This window comes from Lycium ferocissimum, chromosome 7 (assembly GCF_029784015.1).
Source record: "Lycium ferocissimum isolate CSIRO_LF1 chromosome 7, AGI_CSIRO_Lferr_CH_V1, whole genome shotgun sequence".
Lineage (NCBI taxonomy): Eukaryota > Viridiplantae > Streptophyta > Magnoliopsida > Solanales > Solanaceae > Lycium > Lycium ferocissimum.
Window position 1 is genome coordinate 13,417,428 of NC_081348.1, and position 15,606 is coordinate 13,433,033.

At 37.6% G+C, this 15,606-nt stretch overlaps 2 protein-coding genes across 2 annotated transcripts; one reads left to right on the forward strand and one right to left on the reverse strand.

Moving 5' to 3' along the window:
* The first annotated feature begins 8,184 nt into the window (after positions 1-8,184).
* On the forward strand, positions 8,185-11,289 carry LOC132063411 (BI1-like protein). The gene is made up of 4 exons (XM_059455935.1): positions 8,185-8,543; positions 10,295-10,408; positions 10,515-10,672; positions 10,782-11,289. Exons 1-4 carry the CDS (start codon positions 8,285-8,287, stop codon positions 10,986-10,988), a joined length of 738 nt encoding a protein of 245 aa, XP_059311918.1. The 5' UTR covers positions 8,185-8,284; the 3' UTR covers positions 10,989-11,289.
* Positions 11,290-12,556: 1,267 nt separating this feature from the next.
* On the reverse strand, positions 12,557-14,265 carry LOC132063410 (uncharacterized). The gene has a single exon (XM_059455934.1). The coding sequence runs from the start codon at positions 14,074-14,076 to the stop codon at positions 12,790-12,792; it is 1,287 nt and encodes a 428-aa protein (XP_059311917.1). The 5' UTR covers positions 14,077-14,265; the 3' UTR covers positions 12,557-12,789.
* Positions 14,266-15,606: the final 1,341 nt, after the last annotated feature.

Genomic DNA, 15,606 nt, shown 5'->3' on the forward strand with positions numbered 1-15,606 from the left:
GTTTAACTGAATTACTATGATTAATTCCCTTTTATGATGTATTTCAGGATCATTCCTAACTGTAGCCATTCCTAACTGTAGTTCATTATTTGTTCAGGTTGTCCCTTTAATAGCTATTGCTTTTGTAACATATGAGCAAGTGAAAGATCTATTAGGAGTTGAGATCTATTGTGGTGGTGTTAATGATGGCAAAGGTTGTGAAGGGAGGGGAGATGGTAGTGATGGAAGAAGAAGGGAAAGAGAGGGGTAAATAGGTTGAGGTGGTGAGGTAGCATGCCATGTGATGTCCATCTCATCAAGTTGTCAGCGTCATGTCAAATCTTATGTCCATCTTGGACAATTTTAACGGAGGAGGGGTATATTTAAACTCAAAGTATAACAGAGGGGTATATTTGGACCCAAATTATAACAAAAAGGGTATATTTGGACCCAAAGTATAACGAGGGGTATATTTAACCCTTTTTTAATAGTACAGGGCTATATTTGACCCTTTTCCGTAATAAAAATATAGTCTTTTGAAATAGTCTTAATTTGTCATTCAGTATCAAACACATAATAACAACAACAACAACAACTCAGTGAAATCCCACAATGTGGGGTCTGGGAAAGGTAGAGCGTACGCAGACCTTACTCCTACCAAGGATCAAACATATTAGTTTAGTTAATTTGTATAATACTAGTTCTTCTTAACAAAATTAGGGCAAACCACCTAAATGTCTAGGCACCTAATATCCAAACTAGTTGCCAATGTAAGTGAAATGAAATCATATACATCCTTAAGTTTAAATTTCAAAAGATGCAAAAAAAGTTTAGGCGGGTAGTATTGCTCGATATTACTACTATATATAAGGACAATTTAAAGAGTTTTGTAGTCCTTAGTTATATTATAATTATCCGGTTTGTTTGCCAACTAAAAGTGTTTGCTCAATGTTAAGAGTTTTATAGTCCTTAGTTACATTGTAACTATTCGGTTTGCTTGCCAACCAAAAGGGGTTGTTCTTCCAAATCCGTCATATGCCATATTATTTTTCCAATAAATCAAGATATTTTCAAATCCTTTATTTCTTGTTTGCAGGTGAAGTATGTTGACTTTTTTCTATGTCTTATTTTTTATCCTACTTTATTTTTTTTCGTTGGTTGCCACATACAATTTGGTAAATATATTAAACTTTGAGCACTTTTAAAATACTTGAAAAGTTGTGAATGGTAATGATGTCATCTAATAGAAATAACTATATACAAAAATAGTCTATAATGGTTATAGACCTCTTGCTCTTACAAATCGTTCATCATGGCTTTTTGATCGCTTTAGTTATTTGCGTTTCTATCGTTTGAATCTCTTGGCCTTATCCGACCTCTTTTTATGCTTTTATGCTTTCTATCGAGCCGAGGGTCTTTCGGAAAGCAGTAGTCTACCTTGGTAGGGGTCGGGGTCAGCGCACACTCTACCCTCCCCAGACCTCACGTTGTGGGATTTCACTGGGTTGTTGTTGTTGTTGTTGTAGTCTATAATGGTTATAATAATAACTTTGAAGAACTCATTTGATACCAGGAGAGTACTCCGTCAATCATATTTTCCTAGTAATTCTGAAATTATCATTAAATTTCTCTTGATCTAATTTTTAATTAAAAAAATCATTTTAACTATATAAATTTAGGTTTAATGATTTAACACAATTATACAATAGAAAATAAACTTAATAATTGGTCCTTATAAAAAAATAAAAGCGAGAAGGAATTCCCTAGCAAACATGCTTTCTATAAATTATTCTTTTAGTAAATTATCTAATTATGTGATTGAAAACTTAAATAATGAATAATAGATGATTAAAAAGCGATCATGTTAAAAGAGTCATGCCTAAAATACATAACTCAAATTATTCTTTTCCAATTAAAAATCGTTATACGTTATTATCTTAGATCTTGGGCCCAAGCTCAGCACGGGATTTCCGGGACTAGTATGTATTAATAGGAGGGTATAAATATTCGGTGAAATAATCCATATCTAGTTACAACTACATATAACATACTCAGTGAAATCCCACGGTGTGGGATCTAGGGAGGGTAAAGTGTACGCAGACCTTACCTCCATCTCAGAAGATAGAGATGATGTTTCCGAAAGATTCTCGGCTCAAGAGAAAACATGACGAGAAAAGGTTAGATAAGCACAAACAGTTCAAAGCAATACGGAAATGAAACTAACAAAAGTGACAACAGCCATGCTAAATCAGTCTGAGAAAAAGAAGCAGTAGCTATCACAGATACATACGATAATTTTGGTACAAGAAACGACTAATATTTGCAAGAATCGAAGGATAAGAAAATGAAGATCGAAACTGTGACTACTAGTACGACGGGATACGTAGACTACCTACTAGCCTTCTACTCTAATCTGAGTCCTCCATAGCCTTCTATCTAAGGTCATGTCCTCGGTAAGCTGGAACAACGCCATGTCCTGTCTTAGCACCTCTCCCCAAATACTTCTTCGGCCTGCCTCTACTTTCTTCTCGAAACCGTCCATAGCAACCTCTCACACCTCCGCACCCGGACATCCGTGCTTCTCTCTTCACATGCCCAACCATCTCGGCCGCGCTTCCCGCATCTTGTCCTCCACCGATGCCACTCCCACCTTGTCTCGGATATCTTCATTCCTAATCCTATCTCGCCTGGTGTGCCCACACATCCATCGCAACATTCTCATTTCCGCGACTTTCATTTTTTGGACGTGCGAGTTCTTGACTGCCCAACACTCCACCCCGTACAACAAAGTCGATCTCACTACTACTTTGTAAAACTTGCCTTTAAGCTTTGGTGGCACCTTCTTATCGCACAGCACTTCTGAAGCGGGCCTCCATTTCATCCACCCTGCAAATACGATGTGTGACACCATCGTCAATATCCCCATCATCTTGCACAATAGATCCAAGATACTTAAAACTTCCTTTCTTTTGGATAGCCTGGGTTACAAGCCTCACTTCCACGCCAGCCTCATGTGTCACGTCACTAAACTTGCACTCTATGTACTTTGTCTTGGTCCTACTCAATTTGAATCCTTTAGACTCCAGAGTTTGTCTCCAAACCTCCAGCTTAGCATTCACTCCGTTGTAGGTCTCGTCAATCAGGACTATGTCATCCGCGAATAACATTGTTACACCTCGGAAAAAATTTTCGTTGGTGCACAGTGAATAGACTGACGAAGAGCACGAAGTATACGATATTGCAATAAGTAAGGAATGACGTTTGATGACCCTAATTAAGATTTCAAAGACATTCGATGCTAGACGAGAAAGTTGCCAAGAGAAGGCAAGGCATACGATAAGTATCGGAAGAGAGTTATGAGTAACAAGTTAATGATGAATTAATGATGCTTTTGAGAAGAGTTATAACGTCCCTTAGATTGTTAATGAGGTGGTGAACAAGTGTCAAGAAGGTTCCATAAGGATTGGAGATCAAACGAGTCGACGAGATCGAGTTCGGAATAACTAGGCATTATACGGCCAAACATATCGGCGTATAAAACATACGGACCGTATGTTCGGCGTATAATCAACCTTAACGACACCCTCTCCGGACCAAATCTACGGCGGACATACGGTCGATATAATTTATACGGACGTATGTTGGTCCGTAGAATCTGTCGGACAGTTTGTGTATTTAATAAGGGACCAAGTCTTATTTTATTTCATTTCCCTCTTCACACCCCTTCTCTCTAGAACATCTCTATACATTTCTCCCACAAGAATTCAAGGGATATTAGTGTTCAACTTCATCAAACCAAGTGAATCAAGTGTAAGAAACCCATTAAAGTTCATCCAAGACAAGGAATCTAAGTGAAGGTGAAACTAGGGTTTGGTTCAAGTAAGGAGGTTGCACCCAAGGTTCATTCCTACACCATCTAAGGTAAGTTTTATGATATTTCCATGTTGTTTAAGGTATTTGAAAGTTGAAACACTTGGATTGTAAAAGAATATAGAAAATGGGTCATGAATGTGGGAATAATGTCACTTTTGAGTAAATGTTTGGGTTGAGTCATGATTCTTGATACACTATGATTATAATTCTGTTGTAAATGATATTGAGAACATGGGATAGACGTTGTATATGAATGAACGTACTTGTGTGTGATGACCATGAATATGGATGATTGGAAGTAAATTGAGAAGTAAGGATAATGTAGGTGAATAAAGGCTATTGTTATGATGTTGTGAATGTTATTATAGATGTTTGGGAGTTGATATATGATATGGAGAAAGTCGTAAAAATAAAGGAGATGCTGTCCAATTTTCTCTTGCTTTAGTCATGTATGCTAAGTCATCGATTTCCTAATGATAGTATGACTCTAATGAAGGTAGAAACGTGAGCATTGAAGGAGAACGTGCAAGTGATAGAATAGTTGAACGGAAAGGTATGTAAGGTTAACCCTTCTTTCATAAGGCATGGTTCTTTGGCCAAATATCTATTCTTTTATGAGCCTATGATATCTTCCAATGATTCTATCTCTAAAAGCTACTAAGCTCGCTGATCCTCGATATGTTACGATTGTACTAAATTCCTTATATGACGAGTAATCCTCAGGGATAGATGTAATGAATGACGATAGTAATGATACTAAAGATGCTTATGAGCTTATATGTATATGTGCCTATGTATGGCTATTATGAAACCCGAGCTTATATGGCGGGTAGAATATATATATATATATATATATATATATATATATATATATGATGCGCGCGCGCGCATTGCGGTTGGGTACGGATAATCCTGAGCCTTGGTAGGGCCAGGTATGTATGACACTGAGCCTTGGTAGGGCCAGGTATGTGAAACACCGAACCTTCGTGGTCGGGTATGTTATGTAAATGTTATGTATATAATATCAATATGAGTACTAATATGCTAAGTATATGCAATATATGTGATATGAATATGAGTATGAATGGAAATATGGCTACGAATACGAAAATGGATACGAAATGTAAATGAGTACGGATACGAATACGGATACGGATATGGATGTATGTACACGGATACGCAATAGAAATGGAATGTCCCTATGAAAAGCAAGTAAGTGTTATGACGATGATACTATTATCTCCCATCCTATGCTATTTCATATGCTATCTATTATGCTTTCATATTGATGTTGATCATGCTTTACATACTCAATACATTCTTCGTACTGATGTCCTTTTGTTTGTGGATGCTGCGTCATGCCCGCAGGTGGCCAGGGAGACAGACTCGATCCATAGCTTCATTACTCAGGGACTACATAGCGGAGCTCCATTTCATTCGGAGCTACAACTTTTGGTACTTATTCTTTTGTGTACATAATTATGGGCACGGCGGGGTCCTGTCCCGCCTTTATGATATGACATATTCTTCTTAGAGGCTCGTAGACATGTGTATATGGGTAGATGTGTTTGGCCTTGTCGGCCTATATTTTGGGATATTATTTTGTTAGCCTCGTCGGCTTGTGTACATTGATATGGGCAAAATTGCAAATGATGATATAAAGGAATTGTCGCCCAATGGGATTAGTATGATGATGAATGAAAAGTATGATTTAGCTATGTGGCTCACCTAGATAAAATGTGGAAGTATGTTAAGAGGTCTCCGAGTGGGTTAGCACCGGGTGCCCGTCGCGGCCCTCCGGTTGGGTCGTCACAAACATGCACCATGGCATCTCACCTTGGATTTGCCGCGTCAAACCATCCATCACCAAGGCAAATAAAAATGGGCTAAGAGTTGATCCCTAATGTAACCCCATCTCCACTGGGAAGTGTTCCGAGTCTCCTCCCTCTGCCCTTACCCTGGTCTTGGCTCCCTCATACATGTCCTTGATCGCCCTAATGTACGCCACAGGTATACCTCTAACCTCCAAGCATCTCCATAAAACCTCTCTTAGCACCTTGTCGTAAGCCTTTTCTAGGTCGATGAAAACCATGTGTAAGTCTCTCTTCCTCTCCCTATACTGCTCCACCAGTCTCCACATAAGATGAATGGCTTCTGTAGTCGAGTTCCCCGGCATGAATCCAAACTGGTTCTCTGAAATGGACACGTCTCTCCTCACCCTCATCTCCACCACCCTTTCCCACACTTTCATAGTATGACTTAGCAGCTTGATACCTCTGTAGTTGCTGCAATTTTGAATGTCACCCTTGTTCTTGTACAAAGGAACCATCGTACTCCACCTCCATTCCTCGGGCATCTTCGTCGTCTTAAAAATGACATTAAACAACCCAGTCAGCCGCTCCAAACCTTCCTTGCCTGTACTCTTCCAAAACTCCCCAGGGATCTCGTCAGGCCCGGTTGCTCTTCCTCTACGCAACCTACGAACAACACTCTTAACCTCCTCTACCTTTATACTCCTACAATACCCAAAATCGCGACGTCTCTCGAGTACTCCAAATCTCCCAAAGACAATGTCTCTCACATTCTTCCGTTCAAGAGTTTATGGAAGTATGACTGCCATCTTCGGCTAATGAGAGCATCCTCCACCAATACTTTGCCATCCTCGTCCTTAACGTACTTTACTTGATCCAGATCCCATGCCTTTCTCTCCCTTACCTTGGCTAGCATGAACAACTTCTTGTCCCCGCCTTTGTCCTCTATTTCTGCATATAGGTGTTCAAAAGCTGCCGTTTTTGCCGCCGACACTGCCAACTTTGCTTCCTTTCTCGCAATCTTATACCTTTCCCTATTCGTCCGCTTCTCCTCCCCGTCTTTACTATCTACCAACTTCGCATACGCCACCTTCTTTGCTTTTACCTTCCCTTAGACTTCTCCATTCCACCACCAGTCCCCTCGGTGCCCACCAGGACGACCTTTCGAGACCCCCAGTACATCTCTAGCTGCTTCCCTAATGCAGTTGGCCGCTCTATCCCACATATTGTTCGCATCCTCCCTGCTCTCCTAAGCCCCCATAGCCCTCAACTTCTCCCCCATATCCTGGGCACTAGACGAAGTCAAACTCCCCCACCTGATCCTCGAGCAGTCATTCACGACCCTCTTTTTCTTCTTATTCTTAATCTCCAAATCCATCACTAAGAGCTTATAATGGGTCGTAAGGTTCTCACTCGGAATGACCTTACAGTCTTTACAAAGACCTTTATCATCTTTTCTAAGGAGCAAAAAGTGTATCTGCGTCGCAGCCGTCGAACTACAGAAGGTTACAAGGTACTGCTCCCTCTTCGGAAAACTCGAGTTGGCTACCACCAATCCAAAAGCTTTTGCAAAATCCAGGAGTGAAACCCCTCCTCCGTTCCTGTCCTCGAAGCCAAAACCTCCATGCTCATCGTTATAGTCACAACTATATTATAAAAATATAGTCATAACTATATTATAAAAATAAGTTAGTAAATTTCTGGTGCTAACACATTTTGGCGAAATTATATCTTATAATCCACTATAAATATTATTTTAGTTATATAATTTTTTATAAGAAGTCGCTAGAAAATATATAGGAAATAAAAAAACATAAATGTTTTTTTTTTCAAACAGTAAGCGGGTATAGAAGATCACTTTTTCTGAATTTTGCTTGATTGTACTTCCTCTATCCCAAAATATTTGTCACATTTCACTAATCGAGAGTTGAACTACATCAATTTTGACCAACATTTTGAGATACATTTTCTCACTATATTGATATGAGAAAAATTCAACTTACAATGCTTATCGTAGCTATTCATGGAACAATTTCAATATATACAATCCAACATAAAATATTACATCAACGTAGTCAAATTTTAATTTACATCTGCATAGCCATTTTTTTTGCAAAAATATTTATACACACGATATATAATATTGTACAACATTATACACTTATTGTAAACAATGTTTAAACCTTGTATAAAACTGTATGATAATATATAAAAGGGCTATTTCGAGTAATATTCGAAATATGAGCCATTTCCGGTAAATATTTTCTCTAAATAGATATAGAGTGTTATTTTCTCATTTAAATATTTAAATATTAATTTTAAAAATTAAATTAATCTAATCTAATTTAACTCTAAAAATTAATCAAATTGATTCTCGAAAAACGGCAACTATTTTGGTACGGAGGAAATGCATAGAAGGAAAAAGAATCGGGATATTTTTTTAGTGAAAGAGAGATCGAACTTCAAGTAACATCACAGAAACTTCAACATATTACAATACTTATTATATATTTCTGAATTGGAATAACAATATCCTAAAATTGACGAATAATAATATACTCTCCTTTCTCTATTCCACCACAACCACCTTTCGTTGCAGAGAGAGCAAGTCTAAATCGAAGATGTACGGATTTACGAGTTTGAACACGGAAGATGGTGGAATTAAAGGTGATATAGAGGAAGGAACCTTATATCCAGGTCTTGGATATGGTGAGAATCAATTGCGTTGGGGTTTTATTCGTAAAGTTTACGGTATTCTGGCTGCTCAGATCCTCTTAACCACCCTTGTCTCTGCCGCCACTGTGCTCTACGCGCCCATCAACGATCTCTTACGTGGCAGTCCTGGCCTTCTTCTCTTCCTCATTTTCCTTCCTTTTGTCTGTAAGTAGTAACCCTAGATCTCTTCATTTTATCTATTTTTATTAATGCTTTAGGTTTTTATTCATGTGCTCTGTGCTTGTCGGTCGTCGATCTGTTTTCTGAATCGTTGACTTGATGATTGTTTTGTGTGCTTTGTATTGTGGATATTTTTCATCTTTGTTTATTAGTGCTTTCAATTGAGCGTATTTTATGATCTATTAGTTTAAAAATCTTTTATTTGTGCTATGACTTGAGCGAAATCTGAGATCTATCATTTCACGGTAAATTTATTTATTTCTGTTCATGTATGTGTTTTAATTGGGATGAAATGGTTAAATGACCCTCTACAAATTACAAAATAGAGCAGATCGCCTCTGTGTTGTGGCAGAATCGCCCATGTATACAGAGGGTCTATACCACTATTCATTTTTGCAAAGACCCCTTTTAGTTGTCATGTTTCACCTGACGAGAGTCAATTTTCGAAGCTAAATTGGATCATATCATAAAATCGGACAAGGGCCAAATATACCCCTGGTTATACTTTGGGTGGACCCCTGTCGTTATACTTTGGGTCCAAATATACCCCTTCCCTTATACTTTGGCTTTTAACAGAATGACATGTGTCATCTCAGAAATAAAAAGACCCACCCCAATCTTTTTGCCCACTACCTGACACACTTTCATTACCCGACCCAATTCCAAATCAAAGGAATTCACGCCCATCTCTAATTATCATGTCAGCGCCTTTGGCCTCGGCCCTGACTATCGTCTCTTCCTCGTTCAAGGGCGTCATTGTATGCACATAAACTGGTTTTCTGATATGTATTATCTGACCCGGGTGGTTATCAGTACATAGGAACCCTTGTCTAATTCTGCCAATATTTTACACCGTCTCCCAACCTTCTGTGGACCGTATGTCATCCAGGACAATTATGCTCCTCTGAGTATTAAGTATTTTCTTAACTCGTTCAAGCTGTATGACGCTTGGTTCTGTGTGTTCAGTATGAAGACAAATCTATTTGGTTATTAGATTTTAACTATTGGTAATCTAGAGAAGGGAAGTTGCGAGAAATCATACCATGCATCACTGGAATTGTTCCAATTCTGAATTCTTGACCTTTTAGTTTACTCGTGATGTTTATGGAATTATCCTGTCAAATGCAACTGGTAGCTGTTTGTGTACTTTGTAGTATGATTGTAAATTCATCTTATTTCCTTATGCTTTGATCGGAAAAAGAGCTACAATCTTTCAGGTTTGTGTTCTCTTATGCATGTAACTGTTGGTATCTGTATTCTGAATTGTTGGACTCTTGGATTACTCTTCACACTTATGGTGTTCAGTCAACGATGCAACCTCAAATTTTGAGACTTCTTTGTGTTCCGTTTGTGATTGCGGCCAATGAAAATTTTAGCTTTGCTAGTAAATCTGCCACTGCGTTGATCAGCTTTAATGTTTCTGTTTGCACAGATAGTGCATCAGTATTTTTCTCCTTTCAGAATTGTATAATATGATATGCAGTTACAGAACAGAGTTTTCTAAGTAGCTGAGAAAATGGAGGAAACTTGAGGTTACGGGCTTGTGGTCATAGGTTTGGTGTTTAATAGTGTATACAGGTCTGTTTGGTTTTTCTGCAGTACAAACTTGTAGTTAATGCATGGTCTGATGCTTCTGGATTTGCTCATATTGAATTGTCCAAAAGTTTATCGACCTGTCTGCATTTTCGTTTTCCCTTTGTAGAAAGCTTGACCAGTAATGATGTGTTTCTGTGCAGTGCTGTGGCCCTTGCACATATATCAGCAGAGGCATCCATTGAATTTTGTTTTCCTTGGCCTCTTCACTGCTTCTTTGAGTCTCACAGTGGGTGTGACCTGTGCTAATACTGAAGGTGAGTAGTTTCTCTGCTTTATGAAGCTTTCTATTGGCGTTTGTTGGTTATCTTTATGTTGACATTTTGGATGATTTACTCATATTCGTGCGCTTTGAAATTACAGGAAGAATTGTGCTTGAAGCCTTGGTCTTGACATCCGCTGTAGTTACAGCTCTGACTGGATACACATTCTGGGCTTCTAAGAAGGGCAAAGACTTCAGCTTCCTGGGTCCAATACTGTTTACTAGCCTCTTTGTACTTATCCTGACTGGATTTATGCAGGTTCGTGTTGCCTTTCCTTCTGCTCAACCCCTGTAACCCAATTCGAGAAACTAGAACTTTTGTATGACCTATTTTGTAGTTGACTTATGAGACTTTTGTCCATTTGCAGATGTTCTTCCCTCTCGGATCTACAACTAGTGCTGTTTACAGTGCAATCAGTGCTATAATTTTCTGCGGATACATTATTTACGACACAGACAACCTGATTAAGAGGTTCACATATGATGAATACATCTGGGCATCTGTCACTCTGTACCTGGATGTTCTGAACCTGTTCTTGACCATTCTGCGTATTCTGAGGCAGGGAGACAACTAAGTGTGTGGACAATGTCACCTGAAATGCGTGTGATCAAAACATTTTTAAAAATTTTGCTTTGTTTGTCCATTAATTTGGCCGAAACATGGTTCTATAGATAAGTTGTCTTACTGTTTCTACTGGTATATTACTTGTAAGTAGCACTTAAGTTCCAGTGTTTGATGTTGTCAAGGCCAATTATCTGGAAATTCCAAAATAAAGTGTCATTGATGTTTACTGTAATCGACTATGAGAAATGGGACGTATTCTCTGGCCTGACAGAGATCTCAAACATGGCAAATAGATTCTTTAACTTTGAATGCGTTTTGTGTGTAGTCCCTTGTGATAGAAAAGTTCACGTAATGGTGTAATTAAAACATGGAGGTGCTGGTTGCCGAAATTTTCAGCTTGTAACATGTAGACTTTGTAGTTTATAGTTTGTCTTTTGAAAAAAAAAAAAAAAATTCCTCGCACTCTACCCCTTTTAAACGTTCAGTAGCAGTAGTTAGGCAATAGCCTCTCTTACACCATGAATGAAGCTCTTCTGCTGATGCTCTGGTTGTTAGTACTTCAACGTTTAGGGGGTTAAGGTATTATCTCAACTCTGGAAAAAAACTGATACAAAACAGGACAAGTAAATTGGACGCTGCTATCTCAGCGGTAGACAGCATGTTGACTGTTCATTATTTTCCCTCGTTGTCTAACATCATATCTGGCTAGAATGCAGAGCTTTCTAGCAACCCACCCTAGAAGGGGAGTATGATAAATCATCACTTGAAATTTAATGCAACTGTAACTGCGTCTAGATCACTATGGTTTACTGATACAGTTTAGCAATGTTGTTTAGCTCACAGGGAGCTTTAGTTCAATACACTAGTCTAAGACTAGTTGCCTATACAACATCTTGACTTTCTTGTAGCGTTTCACATTGGTTATCCCCTTATTCTTGTCTCCAAGTTCTTTGAAGGCAGAAGCAAACCACCTATGATTTTCGGCTAAGAGCATCAACATTCACCTTATGAGAAAGAGACTGCTTCTCAAATGAAGGGTGATATAGACCTCCTCATGTTCCTCGCGTGACCAGTAAGGAACTAAGCTACACTAAGCAAGGCATCCCTCAAACCATGGAGCTGAGCTTATCCAACAGTTTTCCAACTTCCAAACTTAAATGGAGAGGGATCATCATTTCGCATAAAAGTAAATGCAAGGAGAAGTCAGATAGCACAACTCGAGACAAAGCTGAAATATGAAGGGACTCGGTAACCAGGTAAGCAACTAAATATCACACAAACAATTCAAATTAATTGGCCTCTTAACTACCACAATTTTGGGAATCGCCATAGGGCTGTAAAACACATAGATGCCTATATAAAGCAAATCCAGGAGGAAAGGTACTGATCCAAAATAAGATGACATAATTGCAGGAGAATATAGTTGTTTTGAGCACCAAGCATATCAAATTCCGAACATGTTAACTGTGAATTTCCCTAAGATGCACCAAATATAGGTAGAATTTGAGATTCAACAGCGCCAAAACACGTGGAAGTTCACATCTGAAACCACATCCAGCAGATGCTATCTCAAGAAGATGACCGAGAAAATAAAATAGGAAAAATGTATTGACGTGTAAGATGCAGATCCCGATCACAATACAAATAGTAGTAGTCGGATACAGTTTCTTAAATTCAAGAAATTAAAAATGATATATACATTATTCTTATGAAGCGCCATCAAATAAATCCAGAATAACCGCTGCTATATTCTATACTTAATACTTGGAAACTAAACCATAATAGTAGCTTTAATAGCACAATGGGAATTATCATGATTTGGAAGCTTCATCGTCATCATCATCCTCAATATCCCACGACAACTCTTCCTCGTCCTCTGCAGCACTCAAACGCTTCCTCAAATCAGCTTTGCTTGGGCTCGTTCTCTCAGACACCTTGATCTCATCACCACTTGCAATATCTTCAATCTCATCCCACCCAAGATCATCTCCCTCGTGCGAAGACAATTGACTAGAAATAAATGAAAAATCACTGTTATCATTCTTACCTTCTGAACTCCCCCTATCACCCCTCGATTCAGTATCATCTACTCTCACTTTCTCATCCCCACCATCACTTGTTGTCTCCAAAGCCATTTCTTTCTCATCTTCTCCACTTACCGATCTCCTCGCCCTTTCCTCAACCTCTAACCTATCCATTTTCTTCCCAAACTCTCCTTTCGCTACACTACCCTCCCCAGACCCTACTTGTGGGATCACACTGGGTACGTTGTTATACTCTTCTTTCGCTACATTATCACGGCTGCTCCCTTCCATATCCTCGTAATCCTCATCATCAACATCCCAACTCAATTCCTCTTCCTCCTCGCCCTCAATCGCCCTCTTCACAAGCCTCGCCCTCGCTTCTTCCGCTTTCCTTATCCTATAAACCTTATAAAAATACCGACACCAAAAACTCTCCTCATCAACCCTACCCGGAACAACCTCACTATAAATCTCATCAATCACACCATTCCCCTTAATCAAATCCTCAATCTCCCCACTCATCTCCTCTAACACAAATCCCAATTTCCACTCATTATAATCACTCAAATCCTCCGGCTCCTCACAATACGTTTTCACATCACACTGTGTCGCTCGAATAGTCGCATCAATTCTACTGTAAGGTTTAGCATTTTGGTCTAAACTAGTAGATAATTCATCAGTATCAGAATCATTATTAGCAAGGATCATAGAGTCCTTACCATGAGCAATAATATCGGATACAGTGGAGCCGATATTGTCAATGGCTTGGCCAACAGATTCGAGTGATTCCTGTGCAACGGCGACTCCTGATTCAAGCCGAGCCGGCAAGTCCTTGACAGCTCGGCTAGCTACTTCACGGATAGTCGCCGTTTCTAATTTCAAACCGGAGCTAAATTCCTGGAGATCACGGCGATAGTTTTGCACTACAGATTCGGATTTGGTTGCTATGGTTTTGAACAAGCTTGTCCATGCGTTCGTTATGGCTGGGATATTAGGGTTTGGAGAAGTAGGGGTGTTTTCGGTATCGGAAAGTTCTGGATCGTCGTCGGTGAATACGGATTTGAAGAAATCCATATATGAGAAACAAAGGAGTGTGATTTGGTTTTATATTGCTGTAGCGGAGGCGCGTGTTATGCAGACGCCTATACAATCGCCGGAAAATTCTCAACGGCGGTGGAGACGTGACAGGAGATATGAAGGGATTTGTTAAGTAGGCGGAAGGTACGACATGTTTGTACGATTAAATCCTTTTAAAAATATAATAAGGAAATGGTCGATTTCTGAAATTTAAAAAAAAAAAAAAAAAAAAAGAAGAAGAAGAAGAAAATGCTCCACCGACAAGTTTTAACTTTAAAATTTTGTTCTTTTTTGTGTTGCAGACTTGATAAGGATTTAATTTGATGAAAAAAAATAAAAAAATCGAAGTAGTCGTTTGGAGAAACTAAATATTTTTCACTATTTATTGCCTGTTTGGAAAGCCACCCAGGTAATTGGAATTGGATGCAATTACACAATTTTGCTTTTATTTATTTGATCAAGTAATTACGGCAGTTAGGTGAGAATTGAGTGTAATTGAAAGGGTCTAATTCTCCAATTCTCAAGGGGGTTGAGAATTGGGTGTAATTACACCCTATAATTACAGAGTTACTTTTTAGTTTGTTTCTTTTTTGTTTATTTTAACTTCTTTTTACTTTTTATTTCTATTATTTTAATTTCTTTTTTATTTTTACTTTTAAATTATTTTATTTTTTTAAAATGTATTTTTCTTTTTATATTATTTATTTTTCATTTCTTTTCTTCTCATTCTCAACCTTTACTTCTTGTGGTTTCATATAATTGCCCGTATTTTTTTTATTATTATTTTATTCATTCAAAGATAACCGTGTTATTATTCTAATTTTTAAAACTACACCTCTTAATATGGGAAAAAATGAGTCATTAACAAACTTGGTATATAACGAGTGACGTTATTAAAGTAGAATTTCGTTGTGAATGAGGTTATAGACTTATATTTTCCCTTTCTTTTGAATTATTTACTTAAGTTACGTTGGGACTTACTTATGTAATGTTGGAAGTTGACATAAAAGTATTATGTTAAACTTTTTCTTTTTCTTTTTAAATTTAGGTTATATTTTCAATATTAAGTTATTTGCTTTCACATTGTATGTTGTTTATTTTTCACTTACATTTGATGGATTTTTTGTGTCAAACATTTGAATAATGTTATGGCATTATATTTATAAATATTTTTTTTTTGTCAAACATTCAATCCATGACGTTCTAAAAAAAAGTCTTCTTTTAAGTTTTATAATTAATTAAAATTAAATATTATTAATTTGAAAACTATATATCAATTATTTTTTATAATATTAGTTACAAATATATGTTAATTTGAAAACTATATATCAATTATTTTTATATTAGTTACAAATATATGATTATTAATTAATACATTTTCAAGAAACAATGTGTTATTGGAGTAACTAATTTAATATCATTTATAAAGGCAAATATTTTTTAAATATTAATTTTAAATTTTTTATAATTAAATTTTATTTTTAAATTAAACTAACTGTGTAAACACTTGTGCAACCAAACAACACG

Coding starts and splice junctions, on each gene's coding strand:
- LOC132063411 (XM_059455935.1), top strand. CDS start 8,285: ATGTACGGATTTACGAGTTTGAACACGGAAGATGGTGGAATTAAAGGT. Junction 10,409..10,514: donor GACCTGTGCTAATACTGAAG/GTGAGTAGTTTC, acceptor TTGAAATTACAG/GAAGAATTGTGCTTGAAGCC. Junction 10,673..10,781: donor TCCTGACTGGATTTATGCAG/GTTCGTGTTGCC, acceptor GTCCATTTGCAG/ATGTTCTTCCCTCTCGGATC.
- LOC132063410 (XM_059455934.1), bottom strand. CDS start 14,076: ATGGATTTCTTCAAATCCGTATTCACCGACGACGATCCAGAACTTTCC.